At 50.2% G+C, this 26194-nt stretch overlaps 1 protein-coding gene across 2 annotated transcripts in view; it reads right to left on the reverse strand.

Moving 5' to 3' along the window:
* Positions 1 to 26194, reverse strand: part of PTPRE (protein tyrosine phosphatase receptor type E) — a 165163-nt gene that overhangs the window by 94898 nt on the left and 44071 nt on the right. For both annotated transcript variants that reach the window (XM_079899727.1, XM_079899726.1), the window contains exon 2: positions 2194 to 2216. In XM_079899727.1, the coding sequence (XP_079755853.1) occupies positions 2194 to 2216 (23 nt within the window). The remainder of the gene's footprint in view (positions 1 to 2193; positions 2217 to 26194) is intronic.

The following is a 26194-nucleotide window of genomic DNA, read 5'->3' on the forward strand; positions in this document are numbered from 1 at the left end:
AGCAGAAACAATTTGCATCATTTTCTGATGACGTAGACAAGAACCATTTTACTAAACGCTTAGACTTTGGGTTATTTCACTTAAATGTCACAAGAATCCTAGGAAGAGCTGACACCTGAGACGCTGGCATGTTCACTCCTCTGGAGCCACTGCACCGAGTGTGGACGGTGGCCCGGGGTGGCCAAACCTCAGGGCATTTACTCTCTCCCCATCTGCCCAAGGTGACCTAGTTATTTAGTTCTAACTGACTCAAAAGCAAGTTTCCAACCTCACCAATTAAAAATAAATTCCTTTCTATTGGCTGAAACCCTGACGCTCTGGAAGGATTCTGAGATGTTTGGCAGTGAACGTGCCATGGGCTAAAAGACCTTCAATTCCAAACACAGGCAGCGCCTAAGGTAGCCACGGTTGGGGAGTTCGTGCTTCCAACACACTTTCCTCACGTGGAAGAGAAAGACTCTGGAAATCAGAAACGCTCTTAGTCTAAGGACTCACAGCTCCCTAAGCACAACTTTACTTTCCTATTGCAAAGGAGGCAAAGGATGGGACCAGGTGGAAGAGACGCTGCCTGAAGCTGGTGGCTACCAAGCACCTGTGATAGAACCAGAGGTCAGACGTCGCCTCCCGGACACAGGCTCAGCTGCCTTCGGATGGGGCATGCACTTCTGAACGTGGGGCTGGTTTGAGACACTGGAGGCTAGGGGCCCCTAGAAGCACAGGTCATGGGCTCACTCAGCTGAGAGTGAGGCTGACCCAGGCATGGCCAGGAAATCCTAGAGCAGGTGGATGGCACCTGGGGGTGGAGGGGCCAGTGCTGAGTCGAGAGCTGAGGGAAGCAAAGGTCAGACACTTCTAACGCATCATAACCTGCGCCTTGTATTTCGGAAGGAGATGAGTCTGCGGGGCCTGCCCTCAAATGTTTAATTTCAGCGTGGTCAGGATCCACTGCTTTTGATGGCAGCAGGTTTAACATCCATCCCAACCCACACGAGCGAGCAAGACCCTCACTTGGGCTTCTGAGGCAAAGGCATTGCTGACTTCCTCTAAGTAAGCCTCCATCCCAGTAATATTATTCCAGTAATGACCCTTCTCTTTGATCCCACCGTGACCATTTGCCCAAGCAAAGTGCGCCATTCGGAATCATCAACATCCGATAACTACAGGGTAAAGAACATGGACAACAAACTCAGTTGAGCAGGTAGGAAGTGGAAGTTTTCCTCTTCTCTGTCCTGATAAATCTTTGACTATATTTAGCATTTTTTGAGATAAGGAGAAACAGTCTGTACAACCAAAATGCCCTTGGTCACACCAGGCATAACCATATACGCACTGATGCCCAAATGAAAGGCACACCCCCGAAAAGAGGGGCCAGCCGGGGCCAAAGAATCCACCTGTCAGCCTCAGACTCATTCTGAACAGAGTCAAGGTATCTCAAATAAGGTGCTTCATTTGAGAAATGCTACACATCCCAGCGGCCCACACCCTGGTTCACTCATAAGAGGTGCGCGCCTACCAGGGCAGACCATGTGTTACCTGCCCACAGGCTGCAGCCAGTTCAAAAGCTCTTAGATGGTCTTCGCTCAATTTCCTTAGGAAACCTGACAGCATTAAGTTGATTAAGCGGACACAAAAAAGGCGATGGTGTTTCTTTTACTAAGTACTAGGACCTGGAGGCCATGGAATATTGCCTCAAAAGGTAAAAAATTATGGAATGCCAACACTGTTGTTTGTTTTTTTTTTTTTTCCCACTAAAAGTGCAATCTGGAAAAACTCCTTTTCAGCAGTTTTCCCCACAGCAGATCAATTTAAGAAGCAATTACCATCAATGCAATTATGCGCCACTGTGCCGCCAACAGTCCCCGAATGCGTGCCGCCGCGATAAGGCGAGGCCCTTTCAAAAGTAAGGACAAGTCAGCGAGGGGCAGGCGTGTGGAAACTGTGTTCTCAACAATGCATTTCAGGATTCTGAGCAGCTGAGCCAGATTCTGAACGCGAAAAAAAAAAAAATGATGTAACCAAAATGTGATATGAGCCTGTTCAAGCCAGTGAAGGCATAAAACTCAAATATAACGCGCTGACCATATGGCTTCTTTCTCTAGAAGATAATACTTCTCAAACATTGAAAGCCCAAACATTTTTTTTTCGCTAGTTAACTACACATCAGAGAAAATTTTTTAAAAGTTTTATACTTACCAAGGGAAAACGAAGGCTATAGTCTGAAAAAGAAAGAAAAAAAGAGAGGGTCAGTTTTCTGGTTTAAAAAAAAATAATGCTCGTTCTAGCCACTGCTTTTGCTACAGCACTAGTTGAATGTGCCCGTTTTTGCCTCAGGATTTGGGGTCTTCTTGAGGCCTTTTAATCTCTGTGATAATAACTTCTTTTTGCTGCCATCATCAGCTTTCAAAAGTGTCCTGCCCCGAATGCTCCTGTAGGCTCTGGTTGATGGCGGAGCCTGGCAGCTGCCCTGGATCTGAAGTGTTAGCCTCTGGCCCCTAAGGCGCTCCATCTGTTAGCGGCTCCTTCTGTGACCTACAATGTCCCCTCCCACCCCCAGCCATCCCTTCAGCCCAGCTTCCCACAGACAGCCTCTTAAAACCCACACAGGACACCCGCCTTCACCCCAGTTTTCCAGCTCAGTCAGTATCCAGCTTGCTCGTTCCCCATTCATTTAGCTTTCATGCTCTTCTGGCTTTCAACAGCTTTACTGAGATATAATTTACATCCCATAAAGTCCACCTGCTTAAAGTATACAATTCAATGGTATTTAGCACCGTCACAGAGTTTTGCCACCATTCTCACCATCTAATTGTAGCACATTTTCATCATCCCAAAGGAAACCCCCTGCCGTTTAGCTCATGACTCCCCCACACCACCCTCTCCCCACCCACTGGCCCCTGCAACCACTGATCTATTTTCCGACATGGATTTGCTGATTCTGGAAATTTCATATAAATGGGATTGTATAGTATGTGGCCTTTAGTGACTAGCTGCTTTCACTTAGTATGTTTTTGTTTCTTTGTTTGTTTGTTTTGCGGTACGCGGGCCTCTCACTGTTGTGGCCTCTCCCGCTGCGGAGCACAGGCTCCGGACGCGCAGGCTCAGCGGCCATGGCTCACGGGCCCAGCCGCTCCGCGGCATGTGGGATCTTCCCGGACCGGGGCACGAACCCGCGTCCCCTGCATCGGCAGGCGGACTCCCAACCACTGCGCCACCAGGGAAGCCCAATGCTGAGTCATTTTAATGTAAAACAAAACCCAGCGATAGGCAGAAGCAGGGCTGCAGCCTTGAGTCAAACCCAACTAAAAACCACAAGGCAAAAAAACCAGTAAACGGGTGGTTAAATAAATGAGTAAAAGGACCGTGGACTAAATCCCAAACGAGCCCGATTAATAATTTTGAATTAAACTTTGAAGTGATTTTTAAAGCAAAGCAAAAATACATGAAGCAGTGGGCTCTACAAACAGATCACAGATTATACTGGCTTGGGGCTCACACATGTTCACATGAAACCACAGCCATCAGCTTCTCTAAAGTGCAGAATTAGAGCAAAAATCAAGCAACCAGAATATCCTCTGAAGTCAGCCTTTATCACATGAACCCTTCCCTTAGCCCACGGCCCTCCTGCAGACGGCTACCGTAATATTGAGCGAATAGCTAAATGGTGAAATAAGCACATTAAAAACGGGGGGTGGGGGAAGCTGGTTCCACGGACAGACCCACGTCCCTCTGGAGGGGGTTGTCTCTGAGGAGCTTGCACGGGGCAGTGCCACAGCTGGAAAGGCTCCTGGTCTTAACTAGAACAGCACCATCCTCTGAAAACGGACACGAGAGGAAAACTGATTCATTGGGCCAGTCGAGTGCGTCGGCGGCTCCTGTGGCATCTCACCTACAGCCCACAGCCAATCCTAGGAGGCAAGATGAGACCCATTTTAAGGATGAGAAGACTGAGGCTCGGTGAGCTCCTTGACCTGCGTCACACAGAACAAGGAAGCAGGGATGCTGAGACCAGTCTACAATGTGGTTTCCTCCGGTTTGCTTGTTTTTTCTTTTCTTGTCTCCACCGCCCCCCGCCCCACCACCCGCAGCGAAGCTGTAATTCCTCCAGGGACCATCTTCCTTTTCTTTACATTCCTAGTGTGTGGGGCACTGCCTGCCAGGAGGAGGGCCCACAAAATGACGTTCTGTTCAGGGCGACATGCATACTGCAGAATTTTGAAAAGTCCCTTCTAACCCTAGAAGGAGCTCCACTGTGGTCTATGGGCCGGAAAGATCTAGAAAGGCCCAGGCTGGCCACATACTTCCTGTGGGGAGAAACAGCCCTATGGGAGCGGCTGGGTTCACAGAAGCCCTGGGCCTCCTGACCACGGAAGTGTGGAGGTCTGGCCCTGGGGCCTACAGGGGCAGCCGCTCTGCTTCCAGGGAGCAGAGGCAGGAGGATGCCCAGCTAGACCCTGGGAAAGAGGCCAAGCGAGGCCACGGAGCAAGGGAAATCCACCGTGGGGGTGGGGAGGGCAGGCGAGGTCATGGGGGCAGGCACTCCCGCAGGAAGTGGCTGCACTGCAGGGTTGGTCCTGATCGCTCACAAGATATGGAAAGACCCAGCAATGCTATTGTGCATCCAGACCTCGGCTAAGGCTAAGAGAGAACAAAACGGCACAATTTAGAATCAGTCCATCGGACCTGCTCTATTTAAGGAAACAATTAAAATTATTCCGACTTGTCAAGCTCTGAGATGGGCAGAACTTGGTAATCTTTCCAAGCTCAGACAAAAGTAAGATGCCTTTTGTACACACCCTGGGCCTGAAGCATTGTAAACATTCGAGTGGGGGGACTGCATGCTGCCGAGGGTGTATCTACAGGCTTCTCTTTTAAATGGGCAGCAGCATTTTAAAAACTTGGGGATGCTCATCCGCATTTTACTTTTTTTTTAATATATAAATGTATTTATTTTTGGCTGCATTGGGTCTTCGTTGTTGCATGCGGGCTTTCTCTAGTTGTGGCGAGCAGATCGTTGTGGTGTGTGGGCTTCTCACTGCGGTGGTTTCTCTTGTTGCGGAGCACAGGCTCTAGGCGCACGGGCTTCAGTAGTTGTGGCTCGTGGGCTCAGTAGTTGTGGCACGCGGGCTTAGTTGCTCTGCGGCATGTGTGATCTTCCCAGACCAGGGCTTGAACCCGTGTCCCCTGAATTGGCAGGCGGATTCTTGACCTCTGCGCCACCAGGGAAGCCCCTGCATTTTACTTTTAAATGTTTATATATGTATTTCTACATGTACGGGGCACCTAAAATGTGAACTTTTAATGATGGGTTAAAATCTTAGAAAGCAAGGCCACACAAATAAAAATCTAACACACATAATTAGACACTATGGACCCTAGACTTGAAGTAATCTTCCTGGAATAATCAGACCCCAGAGTGAGGCTCCTCCATCGCGGTGGCACTCTCCTGGGCTCCCGTGTTCCCCAAGACCGGCTTCTCCTGACCCACTGGTCAGAGCCCTTGGAATAGCAGGAGCGTCATTCACTCTCAGTCATGGTGACACTCAAGCACAACAACTAGGACGACTGGGGGTCCAACGAGCAGGAAAATCACTACACATGGGAAAGCAACTGAAACCCCATCACATCCACCGAAGGCAGTGGAAATGGATGAAACCACTGCTGCTTCAGCATTGTGTCCAAGCAGGACCAAGTTCACCCTGCTTCCTGCTGCTGATTCAAAGGACAGGGAGAATGCAAAACGCCTCTGAATCATCCCTTCAGGTCCTCACTGATCTCATACTCTGCCAAGTCTCACAGTTTCCTTGTTTACCTTCCAGGCATCAGCAAAGCTGTTAATTTCTGTATTTTCTAACGCATGAAAGAAAGGCTGAAAGGAAACCTCTCTGAATGATGAGCAGTTTGGGAGAATCTTTTGCCCATCCTGGAAAAGGGGGAGGGTCCTTAAAACGATGCTGCCAAGGCTGAAAAGAAGTCCATTTCCCTAGGCACCCGTTCTGTAAATCTATGACGAACGAGCTGGACTTCTAAATATTTGGCAACTTTTAAAAATTATTCATGGGCAGCTGCTCAGAAGATCCATGCGCGTCGCTGCCTGCTTCTCAAGAGTGTTTTCTGAAGCACAATCCCCAGCCCCCAAAGTGCACATAAGGGCACCTCTCTACCCCACAGTTGGGGGTCCCCTCTTTGGACTAGGAAACTATGCAAATTAGCACGCCAAGGACTCCGTTTTTGCAAGTACAAACAACTGCTCGTTTCCCCTTTTCCATGTCTGTCTATGCCATGCTCACTGCCATGGAATTGAGGAACACAGGACGTGGATTCTCTGTGCTCGCTTCTGAAGCCCCAGAGGGGAGGGTGGTCTATCCTGGCTCCCGTCTCACGGGCCATCTGTGCAGGCTGCAGGTGTGGGTCAAGCACATGCCCTGCCCCCTGCCCGGTGCCAGGGCTCCCTGGGCTCGTCCTCCTGCCCCCAGCTTGGGCGTTATTAGTTCACATGCTCACCTCTCTCATTCGGCACAAACGCTTCTTATACTGTGGCAGTTAGTCACTGTCACCTTTCAAAAAGTGTTTTCGCCATGAGTAGCTTCTTCGTGGGGGCTCCAGTGCTTGAGGGCAGGGATGGTGTGAACATCTCTGGAGAAAGTATCAACCCTGAGGACAGGTATCCTGCCAGGTGCTCACTTAGCCAGACGTCCTGCTAAGTGCTCACTGAATCCTCTCAATACTCTGATGAAGAGTCTGGTTTAGACCCACTTTGCAGATGGGAAGACTGAGGTCTAGAGGTAAAGTAACTTGCCTTAAGGATCCCTCTCCAGGGCCTGGGCACAGGCTTCCTTGCCTCCTGGAGTCCTTGGGAAACGGAACCAGCTGCACTAAGTACTAAAAAGGCACAAGGGCTTTTTGCCTGGGCTGTGGGGTTTTCTGGGCTGTGGGGTCTGTGCATGTCCCTAGGTGGGCCTATTGCTGTGAGGCCCACCCGGGGCTCTGAGCAGGGCCTGGTACCCACAGCACACTCAGCTCAGCCTCCGCTGGGGGAGGTTATCAGAACCAGAGGGCAAGAGGAAGGCAGGTCTATGAGATCCACAGCTCGCCCCTCTGGCCCCTCCCCTCCCCCCCTAACTCTACACATAGCCAGGCTCAGTGACAGGTTTACTGTCCTCCTGTGTGCACGTGTCCACCTGTGTGCACATGTCCTCCTGTGTGCACGTGTCCACCTGCTACTTTAGTGATGCTCTTTCTCTCTCATTGTGCAGAGCTGGGCTCAGAGCCCTGCAGGAGATTCTGAGTATCGAGAAGCAGGTGAGGAGATTCAGAGGATGGGAAACAGGAGTCCTGAAATGCACCTGTTCCCACAGGTAAGGCACGTGCTCTCCCACCCCACCCAGCCCACGTCGAGGAACCCAAAAGGACTAAAGCGGGCTTAGTCCCACCAAGATGCAGCCCCTGGGCCCTTGACTCCCCCTGGATGGTCACTCCTGCCCACATGTAAAATCCAGTCCCAATACCAGGGGTCCAGCTTCCCCCTCTGCTTTGTTATCTTTGCCTTGGAAACTGCCCAGGGCCCTTAAGTCTCCTAATGTTGGGGTAGGGGTACAGATTTCACACTTTCCCTCAAAAGCTTCCAAGAGGGGTGCAGCCACTATGGAGAACAGTATGGAGGTTCCTTAAAAAACTAAAAATAGAGCTACCATGCGATCCAGCAATCCCACTACTGGTCATATATCAGGAGAAAACTCTCATCTGAAAAGGTACATGCACCCCAATGTTCACAGCAGCACTATTTACAATAGCCAAGACATGGAAGCAACCTAAGTGTCCATCTACAGAGGAATGGATAAAGAAGATGTGGTACATATATACGATGGAATATTACTCAGCCATAAAAAAGAACCAAAAAATGCCATTTGCAGCAACATGGATGGACCTAGAGGTTATCATACTAAGTGAAGTAAGTCAGACAAAGATGAATATCATATGATATTGCTTATATGTGGAATCTAAAAAAATTGATACAAATGAACTTATTTACAAAACAGAAATAGAGTCACAGATGTAGAAAACAAACTTATGGTTACCAGCCGGGAAAATGGAGAGATAAATTGGGAGACTGGGATTGACATATACACACTACTAGATATAAAATAAATAACTAGTAAGGACCTACTATATAGCACAGGGAACTCTACTCAATACTCCGTAAAGACCTACATGGGAAAAGAATCTAAAAAAGAGTGGATGTATGTACATGTATAACTGAATCACTTTGCTCTGCAGGAAGAAACTAACACAACATTGTAAATCAACTAGACTCCAATTAAAAACGAAAACAAACTTCCAAGAGGGAAAAAAGTGGCTATTGTTGGAAACATACGAGCACTGGCAATCCTGCCTCATAAAGGATGGTTCTATCTCTTCTGCAGTAGTGGACAAACGGACATTTCTCATCGACAGAGGAAACCCAGGAGCCCTTCGGCTTGTCAGCAGATGACGTTTCTTCAATCCGGTCACCTCCTTGGAGGTCCGCCCCTTCCTTATGAGTCACGTGTGAGCCAGCTCCCCCTTCACCCCCGTTTTTAGTTACACGCATGTGACCAAGCCTGCTTCACTTTGCACACTCTTCTTATGAAGCAGGTTCCCACCTAAACCCTGGCCCCAGCCCTCTTGCTTCCTGGATGCTGGCTCTTGTACCCCTATCCCATCCCACTGGACCGCAGTAAACTGAGTCACGCTCAGCCAGGTCCCAAGACAACGCTGGCACATTCTTTGCCCTGCGCCCGTGGACCTCAGGGTCCTGGTCTGTAGGATGGGCACCCAGGCTCCTCAGGTTGGGTCACAACTTTCTACTAAAAACATCAAATGTCAGCATCACTTTCCAGTTTACAGAGCAATAAGATCAGTAGATTAATTTGATCGCTTTACTTTTTCTCCACGAACAATCACTCATCTGCCAGTCAGTTCTACCCGGAATAAAAGGACTGAAATACAAATTAACCCTTAATGGCCCACCCCTCATTAGTTGAGTTGCTCCTGGGGTCCCCAGAAATTCTGGCTGGGCCACATGCAGGCCAGATATCCTCTGTGACCAGAGATGTCCCTCGGGCAGAAAGAGACACAAAGCAGCCCCCTTCCAACAGGACTGTCTGCAGGGGACTTCTGGGTGGCCTGGGGGCTCTGAGCACAGCTGTTTGCTCTACCCTCAGAGCTGCTCTAAATCAACAATGCAGATTTGGGGAAGAAAGGCGACTTTGGAAAGTCCAAGTACGAGAGCATTACCTTCAGCACATCACTCACAAAATACTCCCTGAGTCCCTGTTATGGACCAAAGTTCTTCAAGTACGCACAGCGCTGTCCCACATACTGTAGAAAAACCCACAGACAGAATTTACAGCAGGTGTGGTTCTTCCTAAGGATCAAAGAGCAGAAGGAAAATGGGAGAGCTCATCCACCAGAGGCCAGGACACCTCACCCTAGTTTCCTAACACATTCAACTCACAGCCTTCCTTTTATGCCTGAAAATACTCAAGACTCTCTCCAAGCCTTTAGGATCAGCAGAGGATGGGGCCTGAGACAGAGAAGAGAACTGTAGCCATGGGCTACAACCTTTAAAAGGCTCTGAAAGGGGACTGAACGACAGGTGCTGGAACACTATGATCTCCTTGTTAAATGAGACTTTATCTTTCAAAACGCATACCACGACCCTCATACACTGCTGGTGGGATTGTAAAGTAACAGAGCCACTTCGGAGAACAGTATGAGAAAGGTTAAGCGCAGAGTTACCACAGGATCCAGCCATTCCACTCCTACGCAGAAACCCAAGAGAATGGAAAACACACATCCACACACAAACTTTCATATTTATAACAGCCAAAAAGTGGAACCAACCCCAATGTCTATCAACAAATGAATAAATAAATAAAATACGGTTTATCCATAAAATGGACTATTGCTTGGTTAAGAAAAAAGAATGAACTTCTGATGCACTCTGTAACATGGCTGAACCTGGAAAACATTGTGCTAAGTAAAAGAAGCCAATCACGAAAGGCCAGATTCCATTTGTATAAAATGTTCAGAGAAGGCAAATGTACATTGTCAAAAAGTAGAGTAGTGGTTGCCTAAGGCTGGGGGGAGGGGTGGAGGGAAGGAAGAGTGACTGATTAAGGATACAGGGTTTCTTTTGGGGGTGGTGCAAATTTCTAAAATTGATTGTGGTAATGGATACACAACTTGAAAAACATACTAAAAAACATTACATTGTACACTTTTAAAAGGTGAATTGTGTGGTATGTGATGAGTATCTCAATCAAGCTGTTATTAAAAAACAAACAAAAAAATCCCCAAATTAACCATTAGTATAAAAATCAGAAACCACAGTCGGTTTCTCAGCCAGTTTTTACTAGACTCACATGCTTAGAGATGTGATTTTATGATATATACACAGAGCCATGAGTTTTCCTAGTAACACTAGAGAGAAGTATCCCACATTCTGAGAACAGTGCTGGGCCAAGACCAGCACAGACCTTGCATGAATTTCATGAGCTCTGAAGGAGTACCAAAACTCCTGTGATTCTAAACTTTCTGCTGCCCAAAAATGTCTGAGGACCGTTCTTACCTTCCAGGTGATTCTCTAAAATCGAGTGACCCTCCAGGTTGGCGCTAGGGGCCAGGCGTGTGTAACGTGGAACCAGTAGAGTATGAAGGGGTCCCAGTGACCACCCCTGAACACACCTCAATGTCTCCAACCGGGTGAGGCAGGGGAGAAGGTGGGCTAGACAGCCAGCTGAAGGTGGGAGTGAGACCTGACCAGAGAACAGCCTACTCCACATGCCCTGTGCCTCCCTGCTCGCCTGTGCCAGAGCCTTGATCACACTTTACCTGACATCCTGCCCCTCTGCAGGATGGGGCTGCAGAGGGGCTTTCCTTGAGAGCAAGGCCTGTTTCACTCCTCCCACTGGGCTCAGACTGTGAAAGGTACTCAGGACGGGCTCGGCTGGTGACGGTCCTTACACTCTGCTGTGAACAGCAGCAAAAGCTGCAGAGGCCAAGGGCAAAGCCACGTTCCCAAAGGCAGTGCAAGGGATGGGCCACGGCATTAAGTAATTATTCAGGGGGATCATTATTCCCGTGGACCCAGAATGAAAGGAAACTTATAATGTGCTTAGTTTTAAAATATCAATTGTTGCTGTTAATTAAAATGCCAGTTACCAACAATCATATACAAATAGCAAAGGGACAAGTAAAACGTGCCACTTTGCTAGTATTAAGAGATGCAATATTATGATGACATAATGATAACTATTGTTACTGAATAAAGACAACAGCATTTCTGCTCATCAGATTGGCATCGATGAGAAAAGTCGAGTGTGTTGGTAGACAACCCCCTGGATTGCTCAACAGAGCCTGGAAGTTCCCGGGGAAGAGTCTCCGGATGTGGAAAGGCCACAAGTGAGCAGCACGTGGTACCCAGACACCCTCCAACTTGGGGGTCCCCTTCCTACTTCTAACGCCAGCTCCCCCCTTTCAGCAGCCCCTCCGAAAGCCACAGCATGCTTCTCGCAAGACTGTGCAGGGCGGAACTTTCCAGAGGCTCCTCACCCACAGAAACTGTGTTTTACTGTCCTCCAGACACATCAAGGTCTTCCCCACATCATCACTTTCCTCATGCTGCTCCCTGACCCAGAAAGCTCCCCATCTCCCCCAAACCCCGCCCCCCTCTGCCCAGGGGCCAATTAAGCCCCGCCCTCTTGTCCCAACCACCAGCTACCCTGGTCTTATCCCTCCTGCTGCTCCAGGAGCACAAAGCTATTCTCTGCTGCACCCTCTGTGTCCTCTTTTTCCAGCCCCACCTTCATAACAACAGGATATAGAGGATGGTGGCTCGAGATCAGGCCACCTTTGCCACCGTCTCGGCTGCCCTATGATGTGGGCAGGCACAATCCACATTTTGCAGATGACAAAAGCAAGGTGCGCTCACCCCCATATCCACAATCTGCGGCTAGTTTGCTGCTTTCTGAACAGAAATCCTATTATCTCTAACTTGAACTTCTTTATTATATACAAAGTTCTGTGCACTTACCAGAAACTCAGAAAATACTAGCTGGAAGAATGAGTAAGTGCTTTAAATCAGACGTTACTGTTCATTGAGTGTCTACTGTTCACTGAGCGTCTACTTACGTGCTAGTGTCATGCCAAGTGCTGAGAATTTAAGTGATTAAAAAAGTACGTGGACGGAAGCTCCGGGTCTTTACTCTAACGGAGTCCAATGACAGGCTTATCAACAAGTCACTGAAAGGCAGGGGTGAGTGTTCTGATCACGGTAGCCCAGGGGCTGTGAGAGATGGCAGCGGCAGCCGCTAACCCCTGTGGGCCGAGGTCAGGGCATCTTTCGCAAGTATAAGATCTCCAGGCAGATGACAAAAAGGCGAGGAAGCTGGGGAGCTCACGGAACATTCTAAAAACGGCAGATGGTCTGAATCCTGGCTTTGACCTTGGAACAAGTCACTTAACCTTTTTGAGCCTCCGTTTCCTCCCCTGCAAAATAAGGATAAGAATCCCTACTGTGCTGGGTGAACAGATGAGGTAAACCCACATACAGGATCCAGCACTGAACTCCGTAGATACCCGGCGAGTCACTAATACGGATCTGGAATGTGAGACGGGCAGGGCCCGGGAAGCCGCAAAGGCATTTGGATTGGGGTTGTAGCCATGAGGGGGCTGCAGAAGTCTGGCAGCCTGGACATCGCTTTCTGGTCTCTGCAAGGAAGGTCACTGTGCTGGCTGCGGAGAGGTCAAAGGCTGGGGTGAGCTGAGCCTGGCCAGTGGATCCCACGGGGAGGTGCCCCTGAGGGCACTGGCAGTAGGGATGGAGCCGGGGAAGGCGGCTATCTACAGATCAAGGGGGGAAGAGCCCACCAGCCTTGGGGAATGGATGTGAAGAGGAAAGAAAGGGAAGGAAGAAATCAAGGTAACCTTGGACCTGAGTTGGGCACCCAGGTAGAAGGTTTGCCATTCCTGGAGGTGGGGTCCTAGTCTCAGAGTCGCCAGGAAGTAATGTGTATGGGAATCCCTCACAGACACCCAGAGCATGTCACTGAGAGACTAAGGACATATATAAGCATCATAAGAAAAGGAGAAAACCTTTTTGAAAATGGCGCAGTTCTTTTTCAGGAACATGGCCTCCAGAGCAGAGCAGTTTGTTAGTAATAACGAACTTGGAAATAAAGTCTTCCAAGAAAGACTTTGAAACCCAGCAAGCCAGACAGCTAAGAGATCTACTCATCAACAAGTTATTTTGCCCAGAACCCCTCAAACATTTTATGATTTTTTCCCCACCTTAACTGGCTGATCTGAACCATCTAAACTAGTTCATTATTAAGAATCCGTGGAAAATGCTCAGAGAAGAGGCTGCTTTTAAAACAACGAGGGGAAAGAGAACATCTCGAGCATTAAATGTGTCGTCCTAAAGAGGAAAAACGAAACGTCGCCATTTGACAGAGAGCTCACGATGGAAGGGGAGCTTTCGGGGAACTCATACATCACTGAGCTATTAAAATGTCTCCAGGCTTGATATATGCGTTGTTGCTGAGGAGGGGCGCCCATTTTCCCCCTGCCCCGCCACAGGAAAAGTCCTGTGAACTTGTAAGGAATCCCTCCTCCACACTTAAGAGAACTGCAGTATTCATCTGAAAACAAAAACGGCATTATGACACAAATATGCCGCGCTCCATCCGGGACAATAGACTGCAACACAAGTGTCCTGTTTCACTGGCATTCTCCTTCATCGGCCGAGAAAGGTCAGCCCTCCTCTCCCACTGGCAGGCAGCGTACCCATCATTCTCAAAGAAAATGATTTTCTTCCTTTACCACTCAAGGAGTCATCTGAAAATGAAGGGATTTGAGCTGCTTCCACAAACAATCTGTACAGTCCCAGGCACTGGGGTAAACGTGGAGATGTCAGAGGCTGGAAGTGGAGCAGGGGCCCCAGGGTCCTCCCCGGCCTCACGTATGGCCGGTGGTCTGCCCTGTGACCCAAGTCTGAGGGAGGGAGGGAGAAGCAGCGCGTGTGCTCCCCAAGCCAGGCCCCAGCACTGCTGCCATGGAAGGCGGGTGACCTTCCTACCTAGGTGACCTTGGGCAGGTCCCACATCCTCTCTGTACTTCAGTGGCCTCTACACATGAGGTCACAGACGGCTTCAGGGGAAGATCCAAGCACGCAGCGCTGAGTGAATGAGCTTGTGAGCTGTGAAGGGGAGAGGGGAAGGTCCAGGTGCGGGCGGCTCAGGACAGAGAGGCCACTGCTTGCCCCCGGGGGTGACAGTGGGCTGGGGCCACGTGCACAGGGGTCAGAGGGGCACTGATGACCTGTCAGGCTCAAGGCTGGACACCCCCAGTACAGGGGCCTCTCTAATCCACACGACAACCTGGAAGCCAGTTGCACGTGGTCAGAAAGAGGTCAGGCCTGAAGCGATATCCCCTGGGCATCGCCCCTGGGCAATGATGCCCCCAACGTCTGGGAATCCTGATGCTTTGATGCCCGGGCCGGGAATCACTTCCTGGGAGACAAGCTGCATGCAAGGAGCAGTGCCGAGGGCCACGGCCGAGGAAGCAGTCGTGACCCAGCCGGCCAGGGGAAGGACGCTCCAGAGATGCCTCCCCAGCCACAGCGCCCTCGTTTCCTTAAACGACCACCGTTTATGGGATGTGTTGCAGCCAAGGACGCCAAAGAACCATCTTCCCACCTAAGCCCAGACTCAGATCAGTGACTCGTGAGCAAATTCAAAGAACGTTCAGCTCATTTAAAACAGAGCTGGGTCTCTGAAGAGGTGAAAGCCTGGAAGTTGAATTTGGGAAAACTGCCCAGAGCTCAAGAGCAGGCCTGAACTTGGCAGCACCTAAGGGCACCGAACAGACCCTGTCTCGGCCCGCTGGCCACCCCAGCAGGTGTCCCGACTGGCCCGAGCGAGCCGCCTGCCCCCCGGCCCGTATCTTTGTCCAGCGGAGAGCTGGGAGTCTCACTGCAGAGCAGCCAAGTTTCTAAAGAACCCGCTTCCACGTTAACTGACCCGGAAACCACGGGCTCTTGGGACCCCCTCCCGGAACCACCTCGTGAGGGAGAAGCACTGAGGGCAGGGCTGGATGGCGCCCGCCTTACCCATTTGGTCATTCTACCTGAGAACTGAAATCACCGTGACCGTGAGGACAGCAAGGCCAGGCTGCCGTGCACGGGCTCGCGTACCCCGTGGCCGCGCTGCGTGTCAAGCCCCGGGCAGGCACCTCCTCCCCGAGGCCTCCCCTTAGAGCGAAGGGCCAAGGACGACCCTCCCCACGACCGAGGAGGAAACGGGAGCTCTGAGACCTGGGTGACCTCCCTCAGTGAGGACAAACCTCACCCTCCACCCGAGCCTGTTAGTCTTCCCAACAGTTCCCTGACCCTTCGCCCGGGGCCAGAGCCCCTGTGCCCAGCGGGGCCCTTCTGTGCAGTGGACTCAGTGGGCCCTGAGCGTTTGGGTGACCCTCTGTGCAAATGCGCCGGCCTCAGTGACCGCCACGTCCAACCGTGTGTAACCCTCGCGATGAACGAAGCTCACACCGCAAGTCACGTTGGGGAGTTTGGGATTGACACGTACACACGGCTGTATTTAAAACAGATAACCCACAAGGACCTGCTGTACAGCACAGGGAACTCCGCTCAATATTCTGTTAATAACCTAAATGGGAAAAGAATCCAAAAAAGAATAGATACATGTATATGCGTAACTGAATCACTTTGCTGTACACCTGACACTAACACAACATTGTTAATCACCTATACTTCAATATAAAATAAAAATTTTAAAAATACACATAACACAAAATTTATCATTTCAATCACTTTCAAGTGCACAGTTCAGTAGTGTTTAGTACATCCACGTTGTGCGATATGCAAGATGAGCTTTTTCATTTTGCAAAACAAACTCTGTACCCATTAAACGACAACAGCAAAAAGACCTTCCCTAACATTTCCGTTCCGTGTGACATACGGGCAGACCCTCTGCGTGGGCCAAAGGACACAGCGGCCTTTGCAGCCGTGTGTTAGACAGGCAGCCCTCCGGTTCCGTCACAGATATGGGTCGGGATAATGACCCAGTTGACTTTGCTGTGTCAACTAATTTGAATGGCATAGAAGCCTTTCTGTCCAACCACTAGCCCCAGATAAATTTCACCTGGGGGGATAGGTTATTTTTTAAATGACTAATCGTTCATAATTAAAACAAAATGGTCTCTCTCCAATAAATGGTTCTTATGACTTGAGTAGGAATATTATCCACCTAAAATCTTCAACATGGGAGACATCAGGTTATCTCGTTCATGAACGCAGCTGTAATGAAAACTTTAGAGTCCATTAGTAAACTTAGACTGCTGTAGGATTAATGAAAGAATCGTCAAAATTTTCAAGCTCCAGAGTTTAGAATAATAATTGTATAAAGTATTTTTAGGAGGTTGTAGGATCGTTCCATCTGTGGCTATAACACGTAATCAGTTGCTCAGCAGATATTTCTCGAATGCCTACCATGTTTGAAGCATCTGATGAGACGCTTTGGGCTACACAAAAAACTACAACAGATGAGTTGTCAACGGTGGTGAAGGAAGGGTCCCGACAACCCCCCGGGACAGGCAACAAGGGAGGAGAGATGGGCTGCCTCTAAGGACGGGAATCTGGACTCTGGTCCTGGGCGGGAGTAGGGCGCTCCAGGTCTGTAGCTCTGACTCCAGCTAATTCTGCAAATGCAGACCTTTCACCTGCAAAGCTGTGCTTACAGTGATAAGGCCCCTCACTGCCCTTCCCTGGCTTGGTCAGCTCCGAGGTCTAAGGCACTCTTGCTGTCATGTAGCAGCTCTGCTCTCGAAGGCCCTGGGAGGACAGGGTCCCCAAGAACCTCACTGTGCAGTGACCCCTACCTTTCCCAGCCCCCTCACCTCTGCCTCTCTTGGTCCAGAGTCTGCATGTGTGTGTGGTGGGCTCCCAGGCCACTGCAGGCCAGGGAAACACCTTGGTTACACACTATTCTGTGTGTGTGTGTGTGTGTGTGTGTGTGTGTGTGTGTGTGTGTGTGTGTGTAAGTTCCTCTAGGAGAAAAACAAAGAACTGCAATGTTTTGGGCAAAGGAATCCAAATTCTTGAGCTGCCGGGCAGGGGAGGGAGACACCCACGCTTCCCTCTGCAAGGCTCCTTGCCCCCTGGACCCAGTGTCCGTGAGCCCGGGGAGCAGAGCCCACCACAGGCACCAGCACGTCCACAAATGCTGAGGACGGTGGCGGCCGCTCACTCCGGTCTCGACTAACTAGCTTACACTCGCTATGATTCTACAGACCCCTAGTGCGATTGGTTCCTGTACAGATGCCGACACCAAGAGACCACCGGGCGCGGTTACGGATGTCACCTCCTTCACCCACACGGTGACCCTGGAAGGCTCCAGAGCACTGGGTGAACCCAGGGTCCCCTCTAGTCCCTCCAGACTTTACGCTCTTTTGCTTTATATTATCATAAGATTCCACGAAAAAGCGATGGTGAAAGAAATGGAGAAACAGAACTTACTTAATCCTATGCCAAGGTATTAGCTTTCCATACTTAATTTAGTACTATACCCTCAGATCAGTATTTCTTAAATTAAGGGATTAATACATGCTGTGGAGATAGAACGGGGATTTCTCCATCTTCTGGAGAAAACAAAATCATTGCTGCAAACACCATCGACTGAATGACTCTGGCTTTCAAAATAAAGCCGTCTTAGAAACTAGCACCAGGAAAGTGTTGATGCTTCCTGGAAAAGCGAGAACATTCTTTTAATCAGACTAGAACAATACGAACCATTGTGTTTCCGTTTTTGCCATGTCAGCCAGGAAGCTTAGGACCGAATTTAAGGTACAACTGCAATCACAACTTATCTCCAGGGAAAGGGAGCTGGCATCTGTGGAATGCCTACTTGTGCAGGGTGCTTCCACCAAATATTTTTAACTGAATTCTCGCGACCGCCTGGTTATTATTCCAGCTTCACAGGGTAGAAACGCAGAGTTAGAGACGCAGACTCAGGAGCTCAAGGCGAAGGCAGCACGCAGACCCAAACCCGCCCGAATTACCACCATCCTGACACAGTGCAGTCTCCCTTCCCTAAGTTGCCCCAAACCCTTCTTGGGGGTAAAGAGCACAGATTACCAAGATGACACACCGGTAACACCCGTGCCCAGGATGGAATCGATGGGCATTTCCTGCCCCGGGCTCTGACCCACAGCTCTCTGGTTGTCAGAGACAACCCCTGTGAGTGGCCAGGGTGGGCGAACATTTTGCTGGGCAGAGCCGGGGCTGGCCGGGGACCGTCTGTCGAGATGGCTGTGCCTTCACTGGACATCAGGTCTGTGGTAGCTGCCCTGTAAGATGACACCTGAAGGCCCCTCCCCTCCCTCCTCCACCCCCCAGGCGGCTGCCACTCTTCCTCGTGCCAACTTGCCTGCTGCAGCCCAGAGCGCAGGCGACTGCCACATCCCGAAACCTTCCCAGGCACACAGCGCCCGAAGTGCTCTGCCGAATTCACAGTTACGCCGAATGCTAAACCATCGAGTCACGTGGTGGCGACGCCTTCCTGAACACACACGGTCTGTGAGCTGGTCATCGGTGAGCACGGCCTTTGAGGACTGGCCGCTAAGACGACTCTGTGACCGACACAGGGACACACGTGTCCACAAGAGCCAACTGGGATGCCATCAAAGCCACGTCATGGGGACTCACTGAGAAACTGCATAGTGCCTTTTGCTCATCGTAGGTTTTCACAAAACATGAAAAAAAGGTGTTACATACTCTATGATTCTATTTACATAAAGTTCAAAAGCAAGTCAAACGAATGGAGGGCTTAGAAGTGGGGAGAGTGTTTGCCCCGGAAGGAGGAGAGGGAGCGGGGATAAAGCAGCAGGAGGCTGTGTGGCAGCTGGTCCCGTGTTGTCCCCCGGCCCTGCTGGTTACTCAGAGGCTCGCTCTGTAAGTAAACCCACATCGGGAGGGGTGCTCCACAGTGGTAATTTGAGCTACTATTTTAGATCATTGCTGGTATTGCTTTTGACCCTGTATAAATAAGCAAACAAATTAATGTGTCTTTAGATGAATGGATAAAGAACATGCGGCACGTATATACAATGGAATATTACTCAGCCATAAAAAGCAACGAAATTGAGTTATTTGTAGTGAGGTGGATGGACCTAGAGTCTGTCCTACAGAGTGAAGTCAGAAAGAGAAAAACAAATACCGTATGCTAACACATATATATGGAATCTAAAAACAAAAAAATTGTTCTGATGAACCTAGGGGCAGGACAGGAATAAAGCCACTGACATAGAGAATGGACTTGAGGACACACGGAGGGGGAAGGGTAAGCTGGGACGAAGTGAGAGAGTGGCATGGACGTATATACACTACCAAATGTAAAATAGATAACTAGTGGGAAGCAGCCGCATAGCACAGGGAGATCAGCTCCGTGCTTTGTGACCACCTAGAGGGGTGGGATAGGGAGGGTGGGAGGGGGACGCAAGAGCGAGGGGATATGGGGATATATGTACACATATAGCTGATTCACTTTGTTATACAGCAGAAACTAACACAACACTGTAAAGCAATTATACTCCAATAAAGACGTTAAAAAAAAAAAAGCAATTTGCAAATATGGTCAACTAAGAAACATCCTCGCTTTACCTGCTCCTCGCCCAACAGGGTGACAGATGACCGTTAGCATCAGGAGACTTAAGGGGTTGAAGGGCACAGTGCCCCTGGCCTGGCTGTGCCCTTGGCGTGTTTGCTTGTTCGCCATCAGAAGCCTGATTTCTTATGAAACAAGCTTGTTTACCTTTAGGCACGAACTTTATTTGAAATGACTTTCTGACTTTTATTTGTTTTCAAAAGGACAGGAATCTTCAATCTGCATGTAAATCTTTTCATGATGTTGACCCTACGGATGACCTTGACCCTTCAGTGGTGGGAGGGAATTGCCTTTCAGGGGCTGATCAGGTGCTGTGGTCAAAGCACATGGATTCGGATCGGTCCTTCTGCCAGGGGAGAAAGCTCCCCGTTCTGAGCTGTGGGGTTTCCATTTACAAAATGAGGGAAGTCCCCCTTTTCCCTGGGAAAGTCGGAAATGTGGTGACCGACTAGCCCAGCTTTGCCCCGGACCTTCTTGTTCTACGCTGAAAATCCCACGGGCCGGTGAACCCCTCACTCCCTGGAAAACTGAGTGGCTGGCCACCTTGTAAAGAGGTGGGATGTGCCAGGTAACGTTCATAATGGAACTTCTACGATGTCTGGCTCAGGCCACAGGCTTAATAAATACTGACTTTTTATCAGAACCAGGACCACAACCTTCTCCCAAAAGTTTCCCTCTGTGTGTATTTCGACTGCAATATCTGTTGACGTATTATACCTGAGACACCTCCCCTAGTCCTACCTTTCCTTCAGTTTCCTGACACACTTTAAAACATAAATGATGGGTAACCTTCGAGCAGTTCCTATCAGAACAGTTCCTATCAGAACATGGACATCCAGCCAGAGACAGCGAACCCTGCCGACCCAAGATGCAGCGCCTGGACCGCTGAGTTCCACGCCTTGTGTTAAAATGAGGATGCAATGCCCGTCCACTTGTTCAGGTGTCTGGATGCGTAGTGAAGACCCGGCGCACCTGCTCATTGCCCTGTTCAGTGGGTGTGGGAGCTGGCACTGCACTCAGCCGGGGCCACCTGTGGACCAGCGACCGTGCGGAGGCATCCAGGGGCCGGGCGGTGCAGGCAAAGGGGCCAGTGAGGAGGACCTGAAGGAGGACACCTGAAGGAGGAGACAGGAGACCTCAGCGTCCAGGAGTGTGGTTCACAGCCAGTGAACAAGGTGAGAGACGGGCCCAACCCCAAGCTGGCTGTGCTCTAAAGGCTCCACAGTGGGTACCAGACAGAGACAAGGTTTCTGGGCTCAGACCCTCACTGTACCCAACGAGGGGGTCCCCCTGCTCAGCTCAAATTAAGCCAGTTTTCTCATCTAATGTCTGGCCACTAAAACACATTTATGTTTTCATATAAACTGTAAGAGGAATACAAAATGAAACTGGTTACGTACTTATGTTTTAATATAAACGGTGGAAGAAATACAAAGGGAAATCATGACTTCTTCCTAATTAAAGGAAATGTAAACATTTCTGGTTGGGATCTAGCTCTTACCTTCTACTGCAAATACCCGGGGAAGAATGAAAAGAACATGGTTTGTAACAGAAAAACTCCCCAACTCCCAGCGGAGTGGACGAACTCAATCCATGCTTTTTTCACATCTCCACGAGGATATAAATCAATTTAAGTACTTAAAATAGCCACAGAAAGGGTAAAAAAAAAAGATCAACCTCTATTAGTTACCATGGGAATTACTCATTGAAGCACTTCTTTTGTCTTTTCAACATCCTTGCCATTCCTGTGACATTTAGAATGATAAAAGTAAGGGAGCCGGCATCTATTTCCTTCCATTTGGTGATTATAAAAATATCGTTATGGAAGTTCAAATTAAAGAAGCTTCTTCAGAAGTAAAACTCACTTATTGTTGTAGGGACGTGCTTATTAAGGAAATCCATCTTGGACCGAATGTCACATGTAGAGTGCAGGATCTTCACAGGTTTATGAGATTTGGGAAAAGAGACTTATTTAAAACCCAAATGCTTCCAGGACATTTCAGTGGGAGAAGACGTGAAAGGCTGTGGCTGGCTGGACCCTGTCGCTCACCCACACCGCAGTTTCCTGCAATCCAGAGAACTCGCCAACCTCCCAGCATGACGCCGACATCTACAAGAGTGCTGCTGAGCCCGTGTTCTAAAAATTGGACATCTGACCGCAAGTGCTTATTGGAAATGAAACTCTTCGTGGCATTCATTGGTGCAGAGTGCTCTTTAGCTTTGCTTGTTAAATCATTACTTGCACAGAATTTGCATTCCCCAAAGCATTCAATAATATTCCCGAATGTTACCAACCTGTGTCTTTGCAGGAAGGATTGCCATGTAATGCAAGTACCCTTGCACTATGAAAAGGGTTGCTGTGGCCCTTAGGTTTATGAATAAAGACGTAAATCTTTCCCTTAAAATTGAGAATTGTCTACTGTGAGCCACGGGAATGAGGCATTTCATTAATTCTTATAGATGGCTAGAAGTATCACCTATAAAAATAAATCCCTAAACGTTTAAATTTAATAAAGGAAAAGGATACCCTGCCCACCAGGAGGAGGTAATGGACTGCAATTACACTGGGTTCAACTTCAAATGCAATTAGCTTTGCAAGGAGTGGCCTCGACAGGAAAGAGGCTAGACAACACCGGGAGGAAGATTTTAAAACCTGGGGGCCAGCACTAACCCTGATTCTTGCTTTATGAAAATAAGCCTGAACCCCTGGACCAAAGGATGAGCAGTAAGAGAGGTGGAAGGTATGGGGCCTGCTTTCTCCTCCAGGAGGGAGAAACCATCTGTCCCTCTCAGCACAGAGGGCAAGGCAGCTGGGGCACAGGGGTTGGAGACCCTTGGCCGGAGCAGACTCTGCTTCTTCTCTCTCACAGAGGACCTGGTATCCAGGGCTTTCCCAGAAGGTGAGCATGTGCTGTGGCCTCAGACTGCTGGAGAACACCCCTGGCCCAGTGGCTTCTGCACACACACACACACACACATGCTGCCCCTCTAGGTGAGGCAGGGGTTGGGGGAGACCTCTCCAGGATTGGAAGTGCTCCCTCTGACCACTTTGGATTTGTCAACTCGATTTTGCCATACAAGTGATGCAAAGAAGACTCTTTCTCAGTTATCAAGCACAAAGTGCGCTCATTGATGAAACATTTTCTGAGTGCCTACTATGTGCTGGGCTCTGAAGATATCACGAGGGGCCAACTCAGAAGCCCCTCTGGCTCTCAGGCAGCTCACAGGGCAGCGGGGGGAGACAGATGGGAATCAAGTGTTTACATTAACGAACAGTTCTTTGAGGGGATGCAACCTGAGCCAGACTAGTAGTCAGGGAGGCCTTCCTGTAGGAAGCGACCTTGGCTGAGAGCTAAAGGAGGTGAGGGAGTTAATTAGATGCAGCCAGCACATGGAGAAAGGGCCCACACCACAGGCCTTCGGCTGAGTCTGCTTGCCCCAGCCCCTCAGGGGCAGGTGAAGGACCCTCGGTATCTCGGTGTCTGGACTTTCACGTGCCTCGGTGGGGGCGGTGCCTAGCTGCCACCTCAGTGGCTGTCCCCCATGGACCCCCTTCCTCAGGCACATCCTTCCTCCAGCCTCAGCCAGGTTTCTCAGCCCAGGCCTCCCCAGCCAAGGTCTCTGTATGCACAGTTCCACTTCCATATAGGAATCTGAAAATACCCTAGACCCCAGCCTAGCTCCTCCCCCAGGCCCTGGTTTCTGCGGAGGGTAAGATCCCTTCCTACCAACCTAGACGTTACCTTAGCCTGGAGGTTCTCTGCTCCGGCAAGATGACATTTTGGACCAGATAACCCTTCGTCATAGGGTCTGTCCTGGGCATCATAGGGTGTTTAGCAACATCCCTGCCTCTACCCACTAAACGCCAGTGACACCCTTCCCCCCACCTGTCCAGTCATGACAATCAAACATGTCTCCAGCAAATGCTCTGGGGTGGGGGGCGAGGGAGAACCACTGTTGCACTCCTCACCCACACAGGGCATCCTCGGCTTCCTCCACCGCCCGTGAGGCTGCTGAGGGCTACCTGTTCTCCACCGCCTCTGGTCGCAGTTCAGCTCTGGCTGCCTTTGTCTGGATTCAGTCAGAGGCATCACCATTTCCAACTCATCCTCCCAGCGCTCAGCACAAGCCTGGGTACGTAATCTGTGTGATGAACAGATTCCTGCAATAATGTCCCAAATAGCCTCCAAGCCTCTCCTCCTCTTGGCCAGTTGCTATCTTTTAAGGTGCAGATCTGACCTTGCCATGACCTTGCTCTAAAACATTCTATGGCTCCCCACACGGACGTCTCAAATTACCAGGCTGGCAAACTTCTTTTCCAAACCACCTCTGCCTCATCCCCATGTTTATCCCGAACTGATCTTAAGCCAAATGAAGCACTGCTTTGTCACAAATACACCTTTTCTTTCTCCCAGTGGTAAATGCTTGAGATCCCAGAGAGCTCAGGCGGTGGTCTGGAACATACTGATGGAGGGGATGGATGGGAGAATGGGAGAGTGTCTGGGAACTCCCTAGGATAAAGCTTTGAGGTCCTTTTGAGGCCAGGAAGATAATCCTTAATCTGTGGGACTGACCCCAGTGAAGAAAGCTTCACCCATCCTAACCAGCCACGTTAAGGGAAACACTGGCCGAGAACACTCTCTCTGCCTGGACCTATTAAGTGGTCCAGCTTAGGCTCTCACAGAGGCTTGGCCCCAAAGATCAGACTGTAGGAAAAAAATCAACCTTCTTGATAACGAGCATCATTAGTCTCTCAAGGACATTGATGTGAGCAGTCGGGGGGTTTCTCGGGACAGGGCTTTGTTCCTTCTTCCCCTACAGAATGTGAGGAACCCTAACCCTGAGCGCACACCCCCCTGGGCGCTGGCGTGGGCAGGGATCCCAGAGACGGAGCCTCCCATGTCTGCCCCAGAGCACCCACTGCTGCGCCTTGAACAGGGCATTTGTTCTATAAACATTGAAAGTTGTTTGACTGCAGCTGATTAAAAATGCACGGGTCTCGTTCTGACAGTGAGCTGACAGTGCAGGGGACGTGGAAGTGCTGGTGAGAACTGGAGGGTTGCCTGCAGGCTCGGCCAGTCCCCAGCCCCGCAGACTGCACATCAGGGCACAACCCCTCCCCTCCAGATGACGGTGGCCTCTGTTCGCGGGCACGGGTCTGTGCCTGGCAGAGTAGAGCAGCTGCAGGCAGAGGATGTAGCAGTGGACCTGGGCTCACTGTCTGGGGAGCAGAGACGAGTCACCTGACCCTTTGGCCTGGGGTCCCTGACCGGCCTCTCTGCCGGCCTCCCTTTCTCTCTGAGAAGGACACACGGCCAGGCACGGGGCCTGTGCTCCGCTGGTGTCAGCCTTTCTGCAGGTTTAGGGGCAGGAAGTCTCTCCTGCTGGGGGCCAGAGCCACGTGCCCTGGTGGCCAGACTTCCCTTGACCCCTGGGCCCTGGCGAGGAGGACTGACTGGATGTTTACTATGTTTCCCTGTCATTACCTAAAACTTAAAGAAAAGAAAGATAAGGAAGGTTTATTGTTCAATGAAATTAAAACCACCCAGTAATCCATGAAGGAAAGTGCGAGTCTCTCTCCCATCCAGCAGAGCAAGCATCTCCTGGGTGGTCATTACATGCCAGGCATCGTCCAAGGTGTATTTCATGTCTTCTTTCTTCATTCATTCATTCATTCATTCCACAAGCACCTGCCTAGTACCTGCACTCATGCCAGGCCCTGCCCCACCTGGGGACAGCATGTGCGCAAGAGGGTCCTGGCCCTGCGCAGCGCTGCCTGCAGTCTGGTGGCGTTGCGGGTGGAGGACAAGAATGAGAACATTAACACACAGACACACACGACTACCAAGTGCAGGAACGGACAGATGCCGGTGGAGAGGGTCACACAGCTGTAAAGGGCGGTCACCCGATGAAGGGGTGCCCACCTTAGTCAAGATGCCTCTACCCTGTGCACCTGCCTCGTTCGTTCTCAGGTGCCAGGCCACCCCACAGCCTCCTGGGAGAGCCCTCCCCCCAGATCACTGTCGTGCTGCACTGTCCCCAGTCCTGGGCAGGAAGAGGGGCATCTTCCCGGAGGGAAATACCAAGGCTGCTGTTGGCCTGTACCAAGCTCCCCCCGCTTCCAAACACACCCTCGCCCCACCCAGTCCCAAAGAGCGGCCTCTAAGGAAGCATTTTCGATTCTCCACGCCGGGCGCCCCACAAACAGCTCCCCAACAAGCCAACACTGTCTCACTCCCCTCCCACCATCCCAGCTCCAAAGAGGGGAGGCTGTCACCGATAATGATATGAAATAATTAGACTGCAGCTGGGCTATTCTGCTGAATGTCTCATCGTTTTCATTTGTGGGAGCTGAAAAAAGCACTTCTATGCCCCGGAGAAGGCCACATACATGCGGGACACGCTGGGGAGGAGGAAAGGCCCCTCTTACACCCAAGGCTCTGCCTTGACCAGCCGAGCCGCTGGCATCATCTGAA

Source organism: Stenella coeruleoalba (genome assembly GCF_951394435.1).
Source record: "Stenella coeruleoalba genome assembly, chromosome: 16".
Classification (NCBI taxonomy): Eukaryota; Metazoa; Chordata; class Mammalia; order Artiodactyla; family Delphinidae; genus Stenella; species Stenella coeruleoalba.